A 13,229-nucleotide genomic window follows, 5' to 3' on the forward strand; every position below is an offset into this window, starting at 1 on the left:
AATGGAATTTTAGTAGAGCTTTATGTATTTGACGATGAGTTCTCCCCCTGGAATGAAGGACCGTGATCATGAGGAGTAGAGGAACCCTCCCCCTGGACCGTAGGATGATCACTAGAAGGTTCGATTGTGTTTGCACCTTCGGTGTCTTTTGATTGATTTTCAGCCATCTTCTTAGCAACATCTTCTATAACTTCCTTCATATTATCAACTTTGTTGTCTTTTGCAGTTGATTCAGAGTCAATCGCCTTTTGAGGCTCATCAAACAAGAGCATGAATTAGTCGAAAAGATTTGAGATGGAGATGGTAACCTGACCATTCTTCGAAAATATATCTTGTGATGCATCTTCTGTTGATTTCAGCTTCTTAACATAACTATCGTCAAAAGTGACATAGTATGTTTCTTCAATTTTCTTCGATCATTTATTGAGAACTCTATACGCCTTGGAGTTCAGGGAATAGCCTAAGAAAAATCCTTCATCTGCCTTGACATCGAACTTGTTTCGATTCTCTTTGGAGTTGAAAATAAAACATCGTGAACCGAACACATGAAAGAATTTCACATTTGGTTTTCGATTGTTCAGGATCTCGTAAGGAGTAATTGAGAATCGTTTATTCAAGAATGATCGATTCTGAGTATAACATGCAGCCGTGATTGCATCTGCCCAGAAATACAACGTCAATGATGCGAAACATAACATGGTACGAGCAGCTTCACATAGTGACTGATTTTGCCTTTCAACAATACCATTTTGCTGCGGAGTATAGGGAGCTGAGAAATTGTGAGACGTCCCTTTTTCAGCGAAAAAACCCTCAAAGTCTTTGTTCTTGAATTCCAGGCCATTGTCGTTTCTTATATTACAGACTACCTTTCTTAGTTGCGTCTCGATTTGTTTAATGAAGAGCATGAGCTTTGGAGTTGCTTCAGACTTTTGCTTGAGAAAGAAAACCCACGTAAACCTCGAGAAATTGTCCATAATAACTAGAATGTATTTGCTTCTCCCAATGCTTTCGATGGACGAGGGACCACAAAGATCAATGTGCAATAATTCCAGTGGTTCTATCACCTTGGTATTGATAATAGAAGGATGACTCTTCCGACTCTGCTTTCCCATTTCACATGCTGCACATAGATGCTCTTTATCAAATTTTAGAACGGGTAGACCTCGATCGTGATCACCTAAGACCAACTTGTTGATGTCCTTGAAGTTCAGATGAGAAAGTCTCCTATGCCATAACCAGCTTTCATCGGAGTGAGCCTTTGTGAGTAAGCATACAGCTGGTTTACCTCTTATAGGATTGAGGTTCAAAGGATACATTTCCCCATTTCGCTTTGATTTCAACAGAATGTTGTTTGAGCTCTTTTAGACAATTTTTGAACCTTCATCATCGAACGATACTTTTAATCCAATGCCAACCACCAGTTGTGATATGTTGATGAGATTGTGTTGAATCCCTTCAACATATGCAACCTTCCTTATGGAGAACTCGCCATTGGTGATCATTCTGTAGCCTTTGATAGTTCCAAAAGAGTTGTTGCCATATTTTACAATACCACCATCCTTGAGAGAACGAAACTCTCTTAGTTCCTCCTTCCTTCCTGTCATGTGACACGAGCAGCCACTATCAATGTATCATTCTTCGTCAAACTGCTCGTTACATATGACCTGCAAAAAAATTAAGCAGATTTAGGAACCCAAAGTTTCTTGGGTCCTTGTGAGCCTTTTACAGGACAGGGAATTGTAAGAGAAATATCAACCATGTATGTACGTTTAATCAAAATTGTTTCATATTTTCTTTTAATAGTGAAAACTTTAATTTTAGTTGATTTAGGAGGACTTGGGTTTTTGGCTGAGGAACCGGAATTTAGAAAATTGGATTTAGAAGAGACATTTGATTCCCGGTTTTGTTGATCAGACTTGCAAGCATGTGAGCCGAAATTGTAATTTCGTTTGCCATTGGATGAGGGGCCGAAACTCTCCTTTCGGTTGTTGTAGGATGAGGAACCAAAACTCTCTTTTCGTTTGTTGTAGAATGAGGGACCGAAACTCTCTTTTCGGTTGTTTACGGATGATGGACCGAAACCTCCCTTTCGGTTGTTTTCAGTTATTGGACCGAAACCACCCTTTCAGTTCTTGTTGGTCGAAGGACTGAAACCATCCTTTCGGTTCCTATTGGTTGAAGGATCAAACCCATCCTTTCGGTTCCTGTTGATTGAAGGATCGAACCCATCCTTTCGGTTCCTGTTGATTGAAGGACCGAACCCATCCTTTCAGTTGCTTGATTCTTCTTGTGATTTTTGCTTCTTTTCAATCCTTACAAAATTAGGATTTTGAGAATTCCAAAACTGTTTTCTTTTTGAGAGATTTTTCTTATATCTCAGATTTCTTTGATGATTACGATCAGCCACCTGTTTTGGATTTCTGTGAATGTTGGCCTTCCGTTTTGAAGGATGTGCACAACATGCGCTTTTTGCTGAAGAAGTATCACTTGTGGTTTGCGTAGGTTCTTCCAGAGGAGTTTTAGTTCCGCTTGTGCTCGGCACATCATACTTTGTAGGCTCATTTAATGGTTCGGGTATGTATCTATCTTTTACCCTCCATGAGGTTTTATGAGAAAGACCCTTCGTTTCGTCTGCATTGTCGATTGGGCCAACCAGAAAAATTCATCACATCCATCAGCATTATCTTCTTCTACCATAGCAGTTAACTCTGCAGTTTGTTGTGGAGTGATTCCTGGCACTGTGTATACTTGGTTTGGAGTGGTTTGAACCTTTTGGTACACAACAACTTTAGCTTTGATAACTTTGTACTTGTCAGTAGAGGAACAAGTGAACTCAACAGAGTTTTCAGAAATTAGGTTCTTATTGGACTTGGGTTCGTTTTTGGCTAATTCAGAACAGTCTACCAAATCTTCTACAGAAAGTTCACTCATGTCATCATCCTCATTAAGTTCAGATGTATTTTCAACATTAATTTTGTTTTCTAAACTTAAATTGGCATTCAAGGAGTCAATTTTTTGTATAGTTTCGGCTCTCAATTTCAATCTATCATTTTCATTTAACAGATTTTTGAGCATGTCCTTGTGGTCCTTGGAATTTATGTAAGATTCAATTTTGTCCAGACCTATTTTGTATGCAGGGGACACATCGTCAGAAGATACAATACTTTCACAAGTGTAGGCTTCATCATCAATTTCATCCTCCTTTAATTTAAGGAAAGGCAAAATCATACAATGTAGCTTCTTCCCTCTTTCACAATCAAGATGCAACTGGGTGATGTTAAAATAGAGTCTCTTAGCAATTAAAAAAACATTTCTCTGTTTAAGAAGTTTAAGATTGTCTCTTTGCAAATAAATAGAATCATCTTTAGATCTAATTAACTCCTTTTCCTTCTGCTCGATCCACATTCTTCGTTCCTCGCTCTTTGAAGAAATCATGCTGATTTGATCAGTTAGGTTAGAGTTTGTGACATGGGTTTGGGTGAGACTGCTATTTATGCTAGAGAATTTTGACTTTAAATTATTTAATTCCTTATCATAATTATTAGCAGGTATTTTTAGAGAAGCAAGAATGTCTTGTACCTTTTTGATAAACTCATCACATTCGTTAATCTGAGCATTAATAGGCTTGGCAGTAAAACATCTGTCCTCTCACTCTCTTTCTTCGTCAACTCCCCTATCATTTGTGTATCCTCTCATTTGGGACACACCCTCGGTCATCAAAAAACATCTTCCCATTGCCTGTTCTGCTTTTGCCAGCATAGCTTTTCCGTGAGTAGGCTTCCTTACTTCGTCATCCTCAGAATCTGTGGACCAGACCTCCACACCACCGAATTCATCACATTTATTTGTACCCTTCACAATCAAAGAATTCATGGTAGAGTTATTAACATCAGACTTTCTTTTCTTTATTTTCTCCAATCTTCTTAGGAGGCTCACTTCTTCATCTTCTTCGTTTGTCTTTTCTTCTTTCTTTCTCAGCATACAATCTTTAGCAAAATGATTTTTGCCTCCATAGTAGTGACAGTCAAATCCTGAGTCTCCTCCAACTTTAGCTTCCTTCTTTGACTCTTCAGACTTTGACCCCATCATCGGTTCCTCCTTGATCCTTTCGGCGTTATAACTTCCCTGCCAGTTTCGGTTCTTGTTGACTGGGAATTTCTTCTTGATGAATTTTCTGGGATTTGACACCATCATGGCGTATTCTTTGCCGGTTAAATCAAAGTCAGCAACATCTAATTCCTCTTCTTCTTCAACCGAAATCTTTCATTTGGAGACAAGAGCTAAAGAACCTAGACCCGAGACCACATTCGTTTCCTTTGATAAAGAATTATCATGGGATTTTAAGATACCCACCAGTTTTGCCAGAGAGTAAGACTTGAACTATTCATGAGCTTTTACTGTTGACACAACAGCCATCCATTCAGATCTGAGGTTGTTCATGAAAGTGACATTTTGTTCAATAACCTTTCTTTCAATACCATGCTTTATCATCTTACTCAAAAGATGATTGAAGCGATCGAAAGTTTGAACAAGTTTTTCCTCCGGCTTCTGTTTAAAGTCCCCAAACTCAGATAACAAGAGAGTTTGGATAGAGTGTTCCAGATCTTCATCTGTGGAATATAATTCCTTCAATCTATCCCAAATCTCCTTAGTTGTAGTACAAGAACTAACCAAATGAAACGTATCCGATTGTAGAGAAAACCTTATCATCCGTAGAGTTTTAATGTTGCACTAAAAATTCTCTTTTTCATCCTGAGGAATGTCTTTAACGTCATTAACAAGCTGATTGTATTCTTTCTGTGTTTTAACAATCTTTGACGTGCTTGAGTGAGCGAATGGGCCAGAAGTGACTGCTTCCCAGATTAAATATCCATTGTCCTCTGATCCAATCACATAGTCTTCAAAGTGATGCGTCCAAACTTCATAGTCTTGCGTATACAAGATTGGTATTCTTGTTGTAGATCCTATGTTGTTGGAAATATTGATCGGATTGGTTTTTGAATCGTCCATGGACATTGTAAATACTTTTGATCGATAACCTGTAAAAGATCAGACTTGTAATATTTAGTTAGGGTTGGATTAACAATTAATGAGATACATCAATAAAGAGTGACGACTCAATTAATATCAATCAATGCGGAATTAAAACCCTATGAGCTCCTTCGACAGAAGAGGTGTGTATGAATTACATAGTCTCCTGCTCTGATACCAATTGATGAGATAATAACTCTTAGATCTATTAGATCTTTCACAAGTAAGATAAAAGCAATCAAACAGTTTACTATTAATATGAGTAAGAACACAAAACATAATCAAACTTATGCTTATGATTCAAACAAAGTCACGCCTCAACAGAGCTCGATGAAGAACTTCCACTGTAGAGGCGAGCTAGGGTTTATAGTAGATCTGAAACAAAAACGATGAAAGCGCTAACTTCTAAGTCTACATGCATGCAGCTTATATACTAAACCCTAATACAAAATTATGCATCGCTGGACAGGCCCAATACCGGCATTCAAACTAGGCTATGGACCGAGCCCATGACGCAACCCAATAGACTCAACACCTCTAGGTCCGAATTCATCACTACTCCTCTGAAGATAAAACAAGTACCAAAGAAGAAGAAAGCTAACAAGAAACGCAAGGACTTAACTATTTCTCCTCCTCCCAAAAGGTGTATCCTATCACATACCACGAACTCCCAAAAGTCTGGGGGTGATAATACACCTCCTGTCGGGTCAGAGGAACCTAAAGTTATCCATTTATCTCCTCAAGCAAGAGATGTCTCAAAAGTAAAAGGGGTAAAGTTTTCTTCCACAACCTCTCCCTCTCAAAAGGGTGTTGGAAAAATTTCATCCACTCATCCCCACATTGACAATCCTTTAGGTAAAGTTCTTTGTTAATCATGAAATAATATCTTATTCATTTTTTCACACACTTCACTTTTGAAGCCACTGCTTTGGATACAACTTATGCTTCCAAAACAATGCATATATCCATAGGAAATCCTTTCAGGAATAACATAAACACCATCCTGTAGGAGTGGCTAAAGGTTGATGTTTTTCATAGGGAGGACCCTAGTACATTGGGCGCACACCACGTACGCAGGGCGTACATAATGAAACCGCAAACCCTAATTTTTAGGGTTTAGTCCATATATAAGCATCATTACCTCTTCATTACTCATTCCCCCTTTAGCCTCCAACCTTTATTTCATCCTTTGAAACCATAATCCCTTGTGTGTGATTATTTGAGTTCAAAAGTGTAAGTGTGTGTGTGTGTGTTTGGTGCTTTTGAAGCAAGGTGTAGAAAGAAGCATCATCTTGGGAGATCAAGGCCTTCAAGATCTAGGAACACCTCACCTTCAAGATCCATTTTGAGGTGTAAAGTTATGAACTTGATGATTCTATGCATAGATCTAAGTTAGCCATGGAGTTTGTGTCGTTTTGTTCCCATTATTTGGGTATTTGGAGTATAAGCTACTCTAACCCCTTTAAGTTGTCCTTTCAGTCACTTTGAGGTGTTTAGAAGCATAAAAATGTAGTCTTGATCATATATTTCCTTCCATGCATGTGTTTTGAGGTCTTAATGGGTTAAGTGGTTGACGTTTTTGATGTTAAAAACTTTTTAGCCATGCAAGACCATAAAGTTGGAAAGTTTATGGTCAAAAACGTTTTTTGGGGCTTGAATATGCATTTGGATGTATTAAGTCGAAGAATTAGGCTCTTAATCGGATAAGAAGAGAACTGTCGCAGACGATGGGCGTACCATATGGTACATTGCGCGTACACAGATTTGGCCCCGATGCTCGGACCTCAAGTATGCCCCGCATACGAAGCTTAAGTCGACTCGACTGTGTGGACTTGGTTGACTTGTGGATTTTGACCAATTTTGATCAACGGTATTTTGGGGAAAATGTTATTAATTTAGAATGGGAAATGTTTTGGCATTTAGGATTGGGTTGATCCGGTTGTCGGAGCTAGGAGTTATTCAGATTTCATTCGGACTGTGAGGTGAGTTTTCCACACTAGACTTACGGGTCAAAGGCACCAAGGTCGGCCCATTGGATTGATATCATGGTTTTACCGTATGTTGTTATGTTGTAGTGATCTGTTAGATTTGTATTCTGGTATATAGGATGTTGCTATGTCGTAGTGATCTGTTAGATCTGTATGACTACCTGTACATGCTAGCTATTGATTGTTATGGTATATGTTGATATGTGATGGTATACTGAGTTAAGGCGGTCCTACTTTATGCTGAAGGCCAAGATACCCGGGGTAGTCCGGATAGACTAAAGGCATGTGAGGTGGACCAGTTAGGTCGAAGGCCCAGAGAGCGGTCCAGAAAGGCTGAAGATCCAATGAGGCGGTCCCGATAGGCTGAAGGCCCAGTGAGGTGGTCCATTCATGTTGAAGGATTTGTATGCATGTTGCTATTTGTTATACTTATGTGGTCTTACTTAGGGGGAACTCACTAAGCGTTGGCTTACAATTTTAGTTTTGTTTCTGGTACTTCTAAGGACCATGGCAAGGTGAAGGTGTGACCATACACATCCTTGGTTTTATGTTGATTGAATCTTGGAGGCTTTGATTTTGAATAATGATTTAAAAACAATGGTTATGTAACACCTTTTTTTAGAAAAATGGGTTGTTTTGAAAAGTTTAAATTTGTTGTGATTTTTAAGATGTTACATAAGTGTTGATGCCCTCTCCAAGAATGTTACTTAATCTTTTCTCAAAGTCTTCGCCAAACTGGAGGAAATCAAAACTGGATTCGTGAATGAGGCTAGGTCTTCCTTCATGAAAGGGGGAGAAGATACTCATACTTCCCCAAAGGATGGTGACATGAAAAAGATATTGGAAGAAGTTGTTATTCAGAACTTATCTGGTGACGAAAAAGATTCAAAAATATCTCCCACTTATCCAATATCTCCTCCTAAATGCACCTCTCCTCCGAAGTCACCACAAAAGTCTTCACCTTCAAAATCTTCCCTTAAAGCCTTAGGTTGCGTTTGGTTGTGGAAAATTTTCCAGTTTTTCAGGAAAAATTTCTAAGGAAAACGGAAATTTTGAAAACGCGTTTGGTTCGTCAAGTTTTCCAAAATTTTCATTTTTCCAAATTGTGGGCAAATTAGAAAACTCATTTTATCACTTTTCCAGAGTTTTCATTTTCTAAAACTTTTCCACAACGTCATTAGAAAATTGGGCCTATACGTGTTCATTCTAACAGATCGGGCCTATACGCGTTCGTTCTCACAAATACCCTAATCAGTCGCTATCTCCATTGTGTGGTTCGAGCATCAAGTGTCTCCTCCATCTTGCCTTTGATTCACCATTGGAGCACCGGTCGCCAGAGCCAATTGTCGGGCATCTCAACCCTTTGACCATCGGAGCTTCTGGTTCACAGATTACTTCTGATTCATCACCCATCGAAGACTTTTCCTTGAACAATTATTTAGTATTCAATTTCACCCATTTGCCAAATTGCTTTAAATTTCGTTTCTCCCCCTTTCAGTTTCAATTCATTTAGATATTATCTCTTTAGCAACCACAATACCTTCTCTCACATCTCCCGAATCGAAGGTTGTCTCTTCTTGTTCAAGAATCTCAGGTACTACTCTACAAATTCACCGGTTTCATATATTTCTCAAGTACTATTCTTTTTTTACCTTTTTACTTTCGTTTCTCCCCCTTTCAGTTTCAATTATTGTATCCACCTGTTTTTCATGTCGTTTAGGTTTAACGTTCGACTTCTAGAAAATACCAAATCATAAAGAATTGCTATAATCAGTTTCTGCTAAGTGTTCTTGCTATTTTGTTATTAATTCATATGGGCTTCGTTTCTTTTGTTGATTTTTATTTTGCTTTGATTTACTTGATGTACTTGAATGACCTAAAAATTTGGGAATTTTTGGTTTTCTTTTCTTTTACCTCCACATATTTATTGTTCTTGGTGCTTGTTGTATTTGGCTAACTGATGTCTGATAAATTAGAGCAATTCAGAGTTCAATGCACTTAATTTGAAAATGTAGGAGTGCACAATAAATCAACAGTATCATAAAATTTGAAAAAATTCACTATTTTCTTCTCTGTGTGATTGAATAATTGCACAAAAATATCATGATTCTTGGTGATATTTTCAAAAAGTTACACAACTTAGTGGTACATCTTTGTTGTTTGTGTGATGTTTTTGTCCTATTTATGTGTTGATTTTGTTATTTATATGCTGTTTTTTCTATTGATTTTGCTGTTTATGTGCTGTTTTGAGTTGTTTTGTAATGTTTTTGAGATTTTTTTCTTGTGTTATTTTTGTGTTAATTGTGTTGTTTGTTTGTATGGATTTTGTGTCATTATCGGATTGTGGGGAATTGGTTTAAATTTGGGTGATATATAGATGGGTGGACATAGCGGTGATGCTATGGATTGGACCGAAGAATGTGAAAAGTATTTGTTAGATATATTACACGAAAGAGTTAAAAGAGATCCTAATGGGGCTCCAATCTTCAAAGGAACTGATTGGGTAGAAATGGATGAACAAATTTTTATGAAATTTGCTATAAGATATGGCGCTGAGATGTTGAAAGGAAAATACCACCGTATGAGACCTATGCATACGAAGTTTAGTGAGTTGATCAACCATACAGGTGTCACATGGGATGCTGCATCAGGAAAAGTATTTGCTAATGACACTATTTAGGATGATTATTTTAAGGTATAAACTTTTTTAAGCTTGATAATTTGTTAATTTTGGTTTACTATACTAACTAGTAAGGTATTGTTATGCCAAATATTGCAGCGAGATAAAGTTTTTAAAACATTCAAGAAAAAGGGTTGCAAGATCTATCCATTGTTGATTCTTGTGTTCAGTGGTTCTACAGCTTATGGTGCTTTTCATAATGCATCCACTTGTGCTCCTCAAACATCAGAAGAAGAGCATAGAATTGAGGATGAGTACCTAGATGTGGGTAGTGTTGGCGAGAGTGCGTTTGATGGGAGTAACCGGAAAGGAAAACGTAAGACGGAAGGGGACATTGAGGGTCTACCCGGTACAAGAAGAGAGAAAAAAAAGTGATGGAAACTCCAAGTATGATATCCTTTTAGATGCATGGTCAGATTCAATGATTGCTAGAAAGGAAAGGGATTTAGCAAAAGCAGAGAGATATAAGTCAAAGTATGGAGACACAACAAGCTTGTTTGTAGAGGAATACTCTGTTGGTGATTGCATGGCTACCTTGGAAGCTACAAACGGTGTTAGTTCTAGATCTTACAACAAGGCATTATCGTTCTTTCCTGATATTAATTGGAGAAAAATGTTCCTAATGATGTTTGAGAATAGGAGGAAAGATTGGCTTGATTCTTTGGATGAGTAGTTGTTTTACAATGTAGGGATGTCGTATGAAATTTGATACATATTATTACACTAGTTTATTTGGTATTTGAATTTGATGTGTCGTGTGTTTGATGTTTATGTATGAACTTGATGTCATTTATTGTACATTTTGATATATATATATATATATATATATATATATATATATATATATATATATATATATATATATGGAACTTGATGTGTTATTTTACTTGACGAGCAGTAATTATGAATGATTTATTATGCAGATAAAGTGCTACAATGTCAGATTCCTCATATAGTAGCTTTTACTTAGATGATGATGATGATGATGATATGGATGATATGATGATGTTCTTTTTCATAAAAAAGCACGAGAAGAATTTTATTGATCGAATTCCTTGTAGGACATCTATGCTAAGTGGAAAAGAATATATTAGAGAGATATTATGCGGGAATCCTATTCAGTGTTATGAAGCAATTAGGATGAAGCCACAAGTTTTTTTGAACTTGTGTGATAAACTAAAGATGATGGGTTTGTTGCAAGATCGTAAGGAAGTAAGTGTAGAAGAAGGTTTGTCAATGAGTTTGCGGATTCTTTATCATGGCACAACACAACGTTTGATTTCTGATCGCTTTCAACATTCGACTTCGACTGTGCATTATTGGTTTAAGAATGTATTAAGAGCTTTGATGTGACAATCGTCAATCTTGAGTCAAGTCAAGTCATCAAGTCAAGCCGGTCAACTCGATTAAACCTTGTGTATTAGGGTTTGTGTTATGTTCATACTGTATAACTTGCTATATTAATGGGAAAACATCACTTGAGAAAAGTCTTGTGTTAAAATTTCCTAAGCCCTAGTGTTAATCAATGAATTAAACTGATAAAAACCATGTTGCATACTCATCGGGAGTGTGTGGGATCCTTAATCATGACTTAACGGGGCTCAAGAAACTTGCATTGCGAAGCCAAACACTCACAAATGCCACACTTGAAATCTCTATCAAATATCTCTTTGTATGAGAAATCTCTCCAAGAATGTCAAATCTCTCCCAAATCTCTCCAAGTATGTGAAATCTCTCTCAAATATCTCTTTGTATGAGAAATCTCTCCAAGAATGTCAAATCTCTCCCAAATCTCTCCAAGTATGTGAAATCTCTCTCAAATATCTCTTTGTATGAGAAATCTCTCCAAGAATGTCAAATCTCTCCCAAATCTCTCCAAGTATGTGAAATCTCTCTCAAATATCTCTTTGTATGAGAAATCTCTCCAAGAATGTCAAATCTCTCCCAAATCTCTCCAAGTATGTGAAATCTCTCCCAAATCTCTCTCAAAAGTTCCCGTAACTTTTTGGAATCATTCGAGTCATTCCGACCCTTAACCGGGTCAAAAACGGCTTAAAACGGGGCGAAAACGAGAAAAATAGGCTTTAGGAACCGAAACCAAGAAGAGAGGCCTCTTAGGACCAGAACCGAGCCTCTGTTGGCTGAGGCATGCGAGACCGAGCCTCGGTCTCTGCCCCTCTCGGTCTCTCTTCTGGTCGCTCGGTCTCTGTCTTCTCACTTTCTGTCTCTTCTCTTCTCTTCTGGTCGCTCGGTCTCTACTCCGCCTCTCTGTCTCTTCCCTCCTCTCGGTCTCTGCTCCTTCTCTCCTCTCTGTCTCTTCGCGCCTCTCTGTTCTCTCCTCCCCCCTCTCGGTTCCTACCCTCTCTCTTCTCTCCTCTCGGTTTCAGCATCAGAAGGCCGAACCTCGGCCATATTTCGGAAATTTGTCACTTTTAGCCCATTTTTGATATTTTTAACATTTTAAGCCTGTTTTTCGTGATTTTAAAGCGGGATTTTCTCCAGAAATTATATTTTAACATAATAAACTCTAAATATTCATAATTTAAACATATTTTTATAAAAATCATTATCTAAATAATAAAGATCTAATGGGGGATTTATTTAAGGTGGAGTGTTGACTTTGCCTTAACTTATGACACAAGCAACCACCCCACACCCACTCTATCACCAGCCATACCTCCCCACCTTACCTATGTCACTTCAATGTCCCTTACACTCAAATTACACTCACTCCCACGTTTTTGAGCTGGAACAAACACCCACTCTCCTGATTTTCTCTCATTTGCTCTCGTTCCACTAAGTAACAAACACCACTTTTCTCTCAAACTTTTTCTACACAAATTTCGAGATTCAAGGCTGATTTCAAGTGTTCTTCCACTCTTAGTAAGTAAAATTCATCCTCCCTATTATTATTTCACTTCATTCTACTCAAATCTTTGATTTCTTACACAAACTCCATAACTATAATGTTAGATTCTCGAAAATCTTCAAGGCATCTCCAAGTGTTCTTGAATTAAACACTTCCATTCTTCAACAATCATCTACTGAAATCACTTAAGGTGAGTTCATACCCCTACATTTTCATGTTTTCTCAAGTTTTCAGGGGGGGGGGGGGGGGAATACAAGTTAAAACACTAAGAACATAACTAAAATTTTCTAACAGCCTTCATCAGAAAAGTTCAACTCCATTCACGGACTGTTTTGGGCATCTTAAACATTTTTGTTTTCAAAACTGTACAAGGTAAAAATAGTTCAAGTTCTTAGCTTTAAAATGGCTACTTGCACATCTCCATACGATTTTTCTACAATTTATGGTGATTTTTACAAAACTGCCTATCATTTCAAACAACAATCCGGTCCAGTCTGTGATTTTGGACTTATTCACCCAGGTTGGAGGTCCTTAAAAATCGTGATAAAAATTATGAGTAAACCAGACACATTTTGTGAACTCTCAGAATTTACGGATCTAGTTTTCGACTTCGTATGATTTTTCTATGATTTTCCCAAAACAGGGCAGAATGGCTAAAGTT

At 37.6% G+C, this 13,229-nt stretch overlaps 1 protein-coding gene across 1 annotated transcript; it reads left to right on the forward strand.

The window, feature by feature from the left end:
• The first annotated feature begins 9,396 nt into the window (after window positions 1-9,396).
• LOC145029835 (uncharacterized) lies at window positions 9,397-10,372 on the forward strand. The gene is made up of 3 exons (XM_078978289.1): window positions 9,397-9,675; window positions 9,799-10,048; window positions 10,104-10,372. Exons 1-3 carry the CDS (start codon window positions 9,397-9,399, stop codon window positions 10,370-10,372), a joined length of 798 nt encoding a protein of 265 aa, XP_078834415.1.
• The last annotated feature ends 2,857 nt before the right edge of the window (window positions 10,373-13,229 follow it).

The sequence above is a fragment of the Lactuca saligna genome, chromosome 2, assembly GCF_052625555.1.
Source record: "Lactuca saligna cultivar CGN05327 chromosome 2, ASM5262555v1, whole genome shotgun sequence".
Classification (NCBI taxonomy): Eukaryota; Viridiplantae; Streptophyta; class Magnoliopsida; order Asterales; family Asteraceae; genus Lactuca; species Lactuca saligna.

What these genes read in the sequence shown, in the direction of transcription:
- LOC145029835 (XM_078978289.1), top strand. Translation starts at nt 9,397, where the DNA reads ATGGGTGGACATAGCGGTGATGCTATGGATTGGACCGAAGAATGTGAA. An exon ending in GGGATGCTGCATCAGGAAAA is followed by an intron (nt 9,676 to 9,798) that starts GTATTTGCTAAT and finishes CAAATATTGCAG; the next exon opens with CGAGATAAAGTTTTTAAAAC. An exon ending in GGACATTGAGGGTCTACCCG is followed by an intron (nt 10,049 to 10,103) that starts GTACAAGAAGAG and finishes ATATCCTTTTAG; the next exon opens with ATGCATGGTCAGATTCAATG.